The sequence below is a fragment of the Condylura cristata genome, unplaced genomic scaffold (assembly GCF_000260355.1).
Source record: "Condylura cristata isolate star-nosed mole 26May11 unplaced genomic scaffold, ConCri1.0 scaffold00003, whole genome shotgun sequence".
NCBI classification, from domain to species: domain Eukaryota; kingdom Metazoa; phylum Chordata; class Mammalia; order Eulipotyphla; family Talpidae; genus Condylura; species Condylura cristata.
In genome coordinates this window covers 22,070,239-22,080,694 of record NW_004567104.1, presented here as the reverse complement: position 1 = coordinate 22,080,694, position 10,456 = coordinate 22,070,239, and the positions used below count along the sequence as shown (strand labels likewise).

The window sequence follows — 10,456 nt, the reverse complement described above, 5'->3', positions numbered from 1 at the left end:
AGCAACACCCCAGTCAAACTTATTTCTCCTGTATTTCTCTTCCTGCATCCTCTATCTCGATCAATGGTGTCTTCATCTATTCAAAAGGGACACAGTGGTAAGATATTTCTGCATTCTTTTTCAGTATAGGAAGACCTTACAAAACCTTTGGGAAGTCCCCTATATAAGGTTCGTAATGGTCTCCCTCTGTTTGCAAGTGATCCCTTCCTTTCTTTCCTAGCTCTGACTCTCCGGCAATGAAGAACCCAGGCTCCCCTGCTGGCAAGTTTAATGCTGGGTCAAAGAGCCAATGGCCAAGGAGATCAGAGGAAGAAGGGAGGGAAGGAAAGGTCAGGGTGTTTATTTCCTACTTCTGCTTCAACCAGGACATGGCAATGCAGCCTCCCTCCACTAGGGGTCTCTGTGCACAGCGCCAGCTCCCTGGGCTGGGGTGAGGCCACTCCTCCCACTGCCTTGGGAGGCGTGGGGAGGGAAAGGCTCCCTGGGGCTGCTCTCCAGCAGCTGGCCCCCAACCCTGAAGATCCCTTCACTGGGCCCACAGCCTTCTCTGAAGTCCCTCCACCAAAGCGTCTTGAGTTGAGACACAGGAGTGCAACTGTGACCCTGCCAGACTCCAAAAGGGGGGCTGAGACACCATGTGACACCCCCACAAAATCATTTCTCCATCTTACAGGAATCAGGTAAGAGCAACATGTGCCTATCGTCTACTGCTCTCAAGCAAATGATGCCACAGCCCATCGGTCTCTTTTAGATAGCAGCTGCCGGGATGGAAGACAGTTATTCCACCTGCAAATTCTTCATCAGAACATCAGTATCTTTATAGAAGTGTGTGTGTGTGTGTGTGCACGTGTGCACGCGTGCATGCTCATGTGTGTGCATGGTAACTGAGGGACAATTTGTCCTACAGATAGCAGCTGCCGGGATGGAAGACAGTTATTCCACCTGCAAATTCTTCATCAGAACATCAGTATCTTTATAGAAGTGCGTGTGTGTGTGTGTGCACGTGTGCACACGTGCATGCTCATGTGTGTGCATGGTAACTGAGGGACAATTTGTCCTACAGTTTGCAACTATAAGAACAGTTTATGACTGAGTGTTACGATGGGCCCTTTAATACCTGTCCTCAGAGGAATTTTCAATGCTAAAAACTGTTGTGGGCTGGTGTTCCCAGGTGTTTAACACAGCCCAGATATTCTTCTCTTCCAGGGGATCCCAATTATGAGTCACTTCAACTTCAAGACCTACCATTTTCAGGCAGAGGAGAAGTGGCAGCGGTTAGAAATGGCACAGGGCATACTCAGTCTGGGACCCTGGGCCTGAAAGGGATGTAGAAAGACTGCAGCCCCCTGCTGGGTCTCCCGTCCTTGTACGAGGTGGTGTAGGGAAAGATTCTTATTGATGAATTGCCGTCATAAACAGAGTCAAGCATGTACATATATGAAAGGGTAAAAGTATCATTGAGAGTCAGACAAGACAGCCGTCTCCCCATGGCCGAGGCCTTGGAGATTTAAGAGGCCAGTGGCCCAGGCAAAATGGACAATTGATTGCATTATTTTTATATCCAGTCAATATACCAAGACCAAGAAGAGTCAAAGAGACATTTACTAGCAACTTTTTATATTTGAACTTTCTCTTTTCCCCTTTCTCACCTCCTCTCATTTTCTACAGCAACCAGATGACCACAGGGTCCTTGATGTGGTTTTCACAGAGGAACAATAGCGGTGCCCTTCTGAGCTGGTCCTGGACACTCAGCTGAGCGATGTTCATTGGAGGGGAAAGGTAGCACCAACAGGGTCTCCCTCACGGGCCCCATGAAGAGGAAGGAGATATCCACGTTCTCTCCCTGGGGATTTGTGGTTAGATCCAGATGCACATAGCCATTTTCCTGGGACCCTTGGGGATTCTCATCACCTAGGCCAGAGAGGTAATGGACAGATCCTCTTGGCAAAACTATGGAAGGCACATCAGTGGGAGCTGCCTTTTTCTGCTGGGACTCTTCCACCTTGGGCAGGTGTGCAGGGTCTTGGTTAGCAGCAGAGTTTTCAACACCAGGAGCAGGAGTCTGAAATAAGAACACTTTCAAATAAGAGATTGGCCTCCCCATTTTAAATCCTTGCTATATCTGTTACCAGGTTAAGCTATTCTCTGCCTTCTTGATGGGTCTCTGGTTAAAGGGTTAAAATGTAAGCCCAGTTAGGGCCAGGGGAACCAAGACCTGGAAAAGCTTGATGGCAAGTTATGCAGACTCAGAGCTGACAGTGGGCCAGGGAGGCACAATGACTTGCTCAGTCCCCAGTGAGCTGCCCTCTGTTCCCAGAAAAGGCAGCAACAGCCACCTCTAATTAATGGTTTCATTTATCTTTGTTTGGAATTTAAGTACAATGCTCTCTGCTCAGGTCCTTACACTTGTTTTTCATAGGCTCTGAATGAGGGAGCTGTTGTGATCTCATGCTATAGAAGTACCCCAGTCTCACATTGGCAACTCTTGTCCATGATCACACAGCTCACAGCTGGGAGGACTGGAGCCCTGGTGTCCCATCTCAAGTATCCCCTCTACTACACTATGCTTACTACACCTGTTATGTGCTAAGTAAATACTGTGGAATATATTGAATATCTCTTGGACACAACGAACCCAACAGGTGTGCATAAGGGTATTTGGGAAACTGAACTTAATGCTGCAGAGGCCTGAGTCATCCCAGCTAGTAGGTCCCTCTTTCTAAAGGAGTCTTCTTTATTCTGCAGACAACATTGTTTCTAAAACAAAGCCTGGTAGATCTTTTACCAGCTACCTTGTGGGTATGGCTTTAGGGCTTCATGAGTAAAGTGGTAATCATGGATTTTAGGGCGATGATAGGTAAGGTGAGGTAGGCACAGCTAAAGATAAATCAATCTTCTATATATTTATAGGTAATTTACATACTTATAGATAAATCTGCATTTCTTTCTCAGCAAGACAAATATATTACAAAGTACCTGTGATTCAAAGAAGTCACATGTTACAGAGACAATCTTTTCTACGCCATTTGGTTTCAGAGAACCTTTGCAAAGGCCAACAGCCTAAGGAAAGAGAAAATACAATGTTGTATATTATGAGTATCTATTTCTTTAAATGGAAAACAGTTTGGTTTTTGCTCATGAAGATGTACAATCAATCTATTTTAATGCACTTATATGCAAAAGGCAGGCTATGTGTTAAACTCTCACTAAATAATCCTTAGCACATAATGACATAAAATAGACTAAATTGCTCAATGATGAGAAACTAAGTGTTTCCTGATAAACAACCTCTGATTATTAGAATTTATGGTGTAGGAGAAAATCTGTGTGACTTCTGCCTTTTGACTTCAAGAGCACTGAAAAGTAATGATCTGGAATCCACCAAAATGTGTTTAAACATATGGCCATACTAATACTCTGTCTCCAGATCATATAATGAGGAGATTAGAAATTTTTCAGGCATGAAAAGCCATTAAAGTAGGAAGTCTGGGCCTCCCCTGGTGGCACAGTGAGTTAAAGCACAGCACTAAGAAGCTAAAGCCACTTCAGCATGAATTCAATCCCCACCCGGGAAGTGACCCACAGGGTGAGGCAGAACTCTCCTGACCCGCCCGCTGCTCCCCTCAGCAGTGTGTTTTGTCAGTAGGCCTGTTCTGCATCCCACTCTGTCTCTGGTGAGTCCTCTCACCTCCCCTACCCCTCTCTCCTATACCCCAGTTCTGTATGTAAATCAATCTTTAAAAAAATATAGGAAGTCCTTGGGGGATGGGACATAAGCCTTTTCCTTCTCCTCTTCATAACCAAATCACACAGGGGAAGGGCTCTAAGAGAAGATGCTGAGAGAACCAGATACCACACTAAGTGCAACCTAGCCACTCCCATTCTGTCCAGGATTTAGTGAGTCACCAAAATTCATAGATTTAACTGTTGAACTAAACGTGAACCATAGAGTTTGGGAGCATATAGGTTATAAATGGAGATTAGTACGTTTCTCTCTCAGAACGTTTTGAGATCAAGAACCTGGTTAATTAGTCTACCTTAATATTTAAGTGGAGAGAGTACAAAAAGGAAGGCTATTTCTAACTCTGCTATCGTAGAAATATGCAAGGGTTCCATGGAAAAACAAATGTCATGGTACAGCTATGTTGCTAGTAACTACCAGTGGATGATCTTCCAGAGAATAAATAGGGGGAATAAATAGATAACACAGGGGAGGTTCCAAGGAGTCAGCTATAGAATACATTAACCTGTTAAGAAAAGATGAACCAACACCTGTATCACTTGAGAGGACCAGCAAGAGCGTATTTCATAGAGAGCTTATGTAGAGCAAGAGTATGTTGTAACTACAAGTTTGTTATATGGAAAGACCTTACACTCTTATCTCTAATCTTCTCATTCTTCTCAGAACTTGGGAGAGCAAAAGTAAGCAAAAGGTGGGAGAGAAGAAGAAAATATGAAACAGAACTTGACTCCTTCTTTAAAACAGATTGTAAGTTCTACATCCACCTTGAACTACAGAGGGAGAAATATCTTGATTGGATAAGAAATAAATGTTTTGATTTAGAATTGACTGAAGAAAGCGTTTTTCATATATGAAAGTTTATCTTAAGTTACCTAAGTGAAATTTTATTCTAGAAATGACTAGAAAGTGATGGGATTTGCTCAAGATGTTATGGGTACATGAAAAAGGCCACACAGAAGAGAGTGAAGAAATGTCCCTAATTATTTCTTGAACAAATTGAGAACATTCAATTGACTGATTATGAAGACTTTTTGAGACTACATTTTAGATTCAAACTTACACACACACGGCTTGAAAGTAAAAACAATGGCAAGAATATACAATGCAACAGTAAAAAAAAAACAAAAAAAAACCTGGAATGGTTATACAAGTATCAGGTAAAACTGACTTGAAAACTTGTAACTAGAAACAGTGAAATATACCTTTTATAATAATAAATATTTCAGCTTATTAGGAAGACATACAGTTTTAAATATATATGCTAACAACAAAGCAAAAACTGAGAGCATTCAAGGGACCTGTAGACATAGCTACAAAAATAATTGGAATATCCAGTTTGAATAAAAACAGAATAAGTATTTAGAACCTCAAGAAGGAAACAGAAATCTTGAATAATAGTATAAGCCAACTAAAGTAGCAGCAGCAGAATATATACTCCTGAAGTGGACATGAATACTCTCCAAGATACACTTTTTCCTAAGGTGTAATATAAAACAAGCCTCAGTAAAATTAAAAGACTTGCAGTTATGCTAAGTGTTCTCCAACCACAATGAAATAGTAATAGAAATGAACAACAGAAAGAAATAAGAAGTTCACAAATATGTGCAAATGAAAAAATATGGCCCTAAAACACCAATTGATGAGAGAAGAAATCACAAAAGAAATCAGAAAATACTTTGAGCTCAACATTCACAACTTCTAAGGTGGATCTAAAGCATTGCTGAAGAGAAAAGTTTCTAGCTGTATAATCCTTACGTTAAAAAAGAAAATTAGTGGCCCTCCCTGGTGGCGCAGGCCACTTCAGCATGAATTCAATCCCCACCCGGGAAGTGACCCACAGGGTGAGGCAGACCTCTCCTGGCCCGCCCGCTGCTCCCCTCAGCAGTGTACTTCGTTGATCTGCCTGTTCTGCCCACTCTGTATCTGGTGAAGCCTCTCACCACCCCTGAGCCTCTGGCCTGTACCCCAGTTCTGTATGCACAAATAAATAAATCTTTTTTTAAAAAAGAAAGAAAATTAGTAATCAGTAACTTAAATTTCTCAGTTAACAATCTAGAAAAAGAAAAAATTAAGCCCAAAACAGGAAAAATAAGGCAATAATAAAGAATAAGGAAGAAATAAATGAACCAGACAATGAAAAGAATAGAGAAAATAAAACTAAAATTTGAGGGTTTTGTGGAGATAATAAAATCGTCTAAACAGTAGCTAGACTAACAAAGGTAAAGTTACTCAAAATGCTAATGCTGGAATGAAAGATGAAACATTACTACCAATCTTTCAGAAATAAAAAAGATTTCAAGGGACTAATAAGAATAACTTATGGTTCTTATAATGGTAGCAAATTAGATATATTCCAAGGAGAAGAAATACAATAAAAAAATTGAGGAAAACTAGATAATCTAAACAGAACTATATAAAACAATGAGCCAGATTTTTTTCATGGAAACAATTTTTTCATAAAGAGAAGTCCAAGCACAGATGACTTTTCTGATGAGTTCTAGCAAATATTTAAAGAAGAACAAACACACCAAGCCTGCAGAGTCTCAAAAATAAAATAGAAGGGGGAAAATTTGCTTAAGTCATTCCATAAGGTGATTATTAAACTCATTGAAATCAGGCAGAGGCCACATCAGAAAACTAAAGACCAATATCTCTAACGCATATATTTGAATAAGCGTAAAACAAAAATGCTGGTAAAGTGAATTCAGCAACATTTTTAAAGGATTATACACCATGACCAATTGGGATTTATCTCTGAAATGCAGTATTGTTTTGACACATGAAAAACAATCAATGTAATATATAATGCTCACATATTAAAAAAGGAAAAATCACACAATTATCTCACTAACTAGAAAAAGCAGTTAAATATTGCAGCACTGTTTCTTGATAAAAGCATTTAACAAACTGGGCATAGAAAAAAACTTGCAAATCTAATAAAGGGTATGGAAAACCTACAGTAATCATTTTATTGAATGATGAAATGCTGAATGCTTCCTTCCTAAAACCTGGACTAATATAAGGTGTCTACTACCCCCACATCTAGTCAACATTATACTGAAAGTTCTAATCAAGGAAATAAATCAAGGAAAAGAATTAAAATGTGTGTAGATTGGAAAGGAAGAAGTAAAATATCAATTTGTAGATGGCATAATCTTGTATATAGAAAATCCCAAGGATACAGTAGAAAATGATGAAATGAACTCAGGATACAAAATAAATATGAAAATTAAATTTATTTCTACACATTTGCAATGAACAGCCCACATGAAACTAAAGAAATCATTCCATCACATTACTACCTGAAAGAATAAAATATTTAGGTTCACAAGTGAAAAATCTATAGGCTGAAAACTACAAAATATCATTGAAAGAAATTAAGTAAGTTTGGGAAATGTGGTAAGAGCTATTTTGTCCTCATGTAGACTTTTTTAAGGTTAATTTTTCTCACTTTGATAGATCTCATCATAATTCAACTACAATTAGGCCTCTACAGCTAAGCCTCTATTTCACATACAGTCTTCCAAATGTAACTGAATTTTTTCACATAAAATCAGAACCATTAAGTCTGAGTCTTCTAAGATCTTTCTTTTCCAAAGGTGTCACATTGTTGATGAAAGTTAACAATCAAATAAAACCTTAGTAATTCTGAAGGCCAGCATCTCTAACTAGTCATTCCTTGAAGTGAACAAAAGCATCTCATGCAGTATAAAACCTCATGAGTAATTTATACTAACAGAAGCATAATAAATATTTCTCATGTGTGAATGCAAATCTTAAATTCTGAAGAAATTCAGATACTCACCTCTGAGAAAGATAACTGAAGTGTGCAACTGGCCTGGGATTTGGTACAAGGTGCTTCTCTGATTAAATATTCCACAAAGTATGAAGGTCCATCCACCCACTGGATGAGATAGCGATCAAGAAATGAAAATCAGACTTTACATGTGGAGAAAGTTGGCATGTTGGCCATGATACGAACAGAACTGTACACCCCCAAGTGTGGTTAGCCCAGGTATCCCAGAGTCCCTGTAAACCCATCACCATCAAAACATGCAATGGATTCTGATCTGTAGAAAACAACCACCATACCTTCCTTCCCTTTAAAAGATACAAATAGGCTCTAAAAGCCTTCACTTGAGTGACCTTATTTCTTCTCAGGTAAATTTGTTTTTAGATGAGTTTTCCTCACTTCCATAGATAGTAACATAATGCCGACACAATTGAGCCTTCATTGCCCTCTGCACCCACTCCCAAGCCTAACATGCCCAGAAGCTGACTTGCTAAATGTTCCATGGTCACTCAGATCTGAAATGTAGCAATAAACAGTGACCCCAAGTAGAGAAACCCAGAGACCAGGAGTCCATTTCCCTCCTTGCTTTAAGGTCAATGAAATAAAAGGAGTCACACGCATGTGGAAAGCCCATGAATAACTCAGACCCTGAAACACGATTGTGCGTGCATCAGGTGTTCCAGGAAGAACTGGAGAGGCTGCTGATCAAAAGGCCTCCAAGCTTCAGCTCCAAGGCCACATTAGGGGGATTCACCACTGGTGTGATTGCTGTGAGCATTCATTCTCACCTGGCTAGAAGCCCTGGTGATTTCGACCAGAGAATACTGCTTCAAGGTGCTCTCACTGTTGTATTTTGCAAGAGACTCACTGGCAGCTTCCAAAACCTTGGGATCTGACAGTTGAATGATGCGGGGGCAGTCAGGGCAGATTCCGCGAGTGTTTCCTTTAAAAACTGTTGATTCGAAAGAGAACACTTTTGAAACAAAGCTCCTTCATGATTTTTAATTTTGCTATCCATATAAACACAACTGAGGCAAAAATGGGGGGGGGAAGATAATATGAAGTTTCAGCAAAGATGCAATGACAAAAATATTTTCTGGATAGGAATCTGGATAAAAAATGAATTCTCTACTATGCACATGTGTTGCTTTTATAATTAAACAATGGTAATAGTTTCTTACTTCACATAAATTTATTTACTCTAGAAATTTTATTCAAAAGCACATGATATATGCATTTATATTGATATAGACATTTTTTTTCCCAGTTAGTTAATATCTCCTAAAAGCATCACCTGTAAGTGAGATGGAAACTTGGGGTTTCATTACTGTCATGTCTTACTTACATTTTGATGCCCAGCACCAAATATAATATCTAACATGTCCCATGCTTATCAAATGCTCATTGAGTGAGTGAGTGACCTAACACAAGGTGGATGCATACCTTCTTTGGTAGAAAATGCAAGTGAACCAACATGAAAAATATTGGTCAAATCACCATGATACTGAATAGTATAATTATACTAATGGTGCAGTTAGAATTTCTGATCAGATGGAAATGGGGCTGGCAACCCCTATGTGCCCGTGGGCCAGGGAACTTATCCAAAGTTGTTTTTTTTGCAAGACCAACATGTTGTTTTGTCAACTGAAACCATCCCTAAGTGTCACTTCCTCAATTCCCATTCCTTCAGTGCCTTACATTCTGACTATGTGTTAGTAGTTGTTCTCTAATTTATTTTTAGGAAATTCGTATTTCACAACCAGGAAGTTAAACTGTGGTAAATAAAATGTTTGCTTTGTTGCCTTGTCCCTCCCAGTAACCAGCAGCACTTTCAACACCTGAAGCTTGTTTCAGATGCAGACATTCAAGTCCCATCCCAGACACAGAGAACCAGAATCTGCACTTGAACATGATCTCACAGGGGAAAGTCATGCACATAACAGCTTGACAATCAGTCATATCCTGTTTCCTATACCATGGAAGCTACTTTCCCAAGCAGGACCCAGAACAATGGTCGTATGTATAGCAACAACCATGAGCTTCACCCTCATCCTAGAACATTTATACACTTAAGTAAGTGTAGGCATTAATGACAGACTTCTTACATGTGACAGTGATGAAGAAATGATATTTTTTCATGCTATATAAAGAAGAAAATGAAGTAAACCAAAACATATTGTAAACTCCAGGAGTGGTTGGGTTAAAGGTTTACAGGGATGTAGAGAGGACAGCACCAGTCATTTCCGGAATAAGGAACATTGTGGAAGGAGCTGCTGTGTCAGTGTTCCTCACAGATGGACATGTGCTCCGTGACAGGCTATCAGGGGAGGCTCCCCTCAGCAGGGTCACGTGAGCAAGGGGCACAGGCTGGAAGCCATAAGGTGTGTTCAGAAAACAGGGAGGCACCCAGCTGTGTGGAGTGCAGAGCGGTGGGGTCGGAGAGAATCTCTGCACACATGGCGAGAAAGGCCAGCTGGCACCCGATGTAGAAATTAGGACGTTTGTATCAGACCAGGAGTTAGGATTTCATACAGTCCCAATGCTGAGTAATTATTATCGCAGATGACATGTGGAGGTGGGAAGTGCCAGTGCTGGATATAGTAGGAACGTGGATAGTAAGGAAAGGAAAAGTCTTAGGCATGTGGGCACTGACCTCTTAAAATGCTTTTTGTCCATATTTTAATAAAATGAACAAAATCAAGTTGATCTCTTACCTGGGCGAAGAGTACAGTTATAAGAAAGTGTATGGAGAATTCTTGCTGTCCTGTGCATATAAAATAATGCTTTGCATTGACCATAAACCTGGAACAAACACAAGCATTTTATAACATGGAAGAAGAATCTAAGACTTAAAAAAAAACAAATTGAACATTTTTAAATGCTGAAAAGCTGAAGGACTATTCCGGTGGCTCTGACTGTGG

The 10,456-nt window shown here is 40.0% G+C and overlaps 1 protein-coding gene across 1 annotated transcript in view; it reads right to left on the bottom strand.

Annotated features, from left to right (window-relative positions):
• Nucleotides 1-1,646: 1,646 nt before the first annotated feature.
• LOC101632099 (fetuin-B-like) overlaps nucleotides 1,647-10,456 on the bottom strand; it is an 11,155-nt gene continuing 2,345 nt past the window's right edge. Inside the window, exons 2-6 of the mRNA XM_012731753.1 lie at nucleotides 10,250-10,337; nucleotides 8,324-8,487; nucleotides 7,548-7,646; nucleotides 2,977-3,060; nucleotides 1,647-2,062 (exon numbers count right to left, since the gene is read on the bottom strand). Of these exons, the coding sequence (XP_012587207.1) occupies nucleotides 1,703-2,062; nucleotides 2,977-3,060; nucleotides 7,548-7,646; nucleotides 8,324-8,487; nucleotides 10,250-10,337 (795 nt within the window). The 3' untranslated portion in view covers nucleotides 1,647-1,702. The remainder of the gene's footprint in view (nucleotides 2,063-2,976; nucleotides 3,061-7,547; nucleotides 7,647-8,323; nucleotides 8,488-10,249; nucleotides 10,338-10,456) is intronic.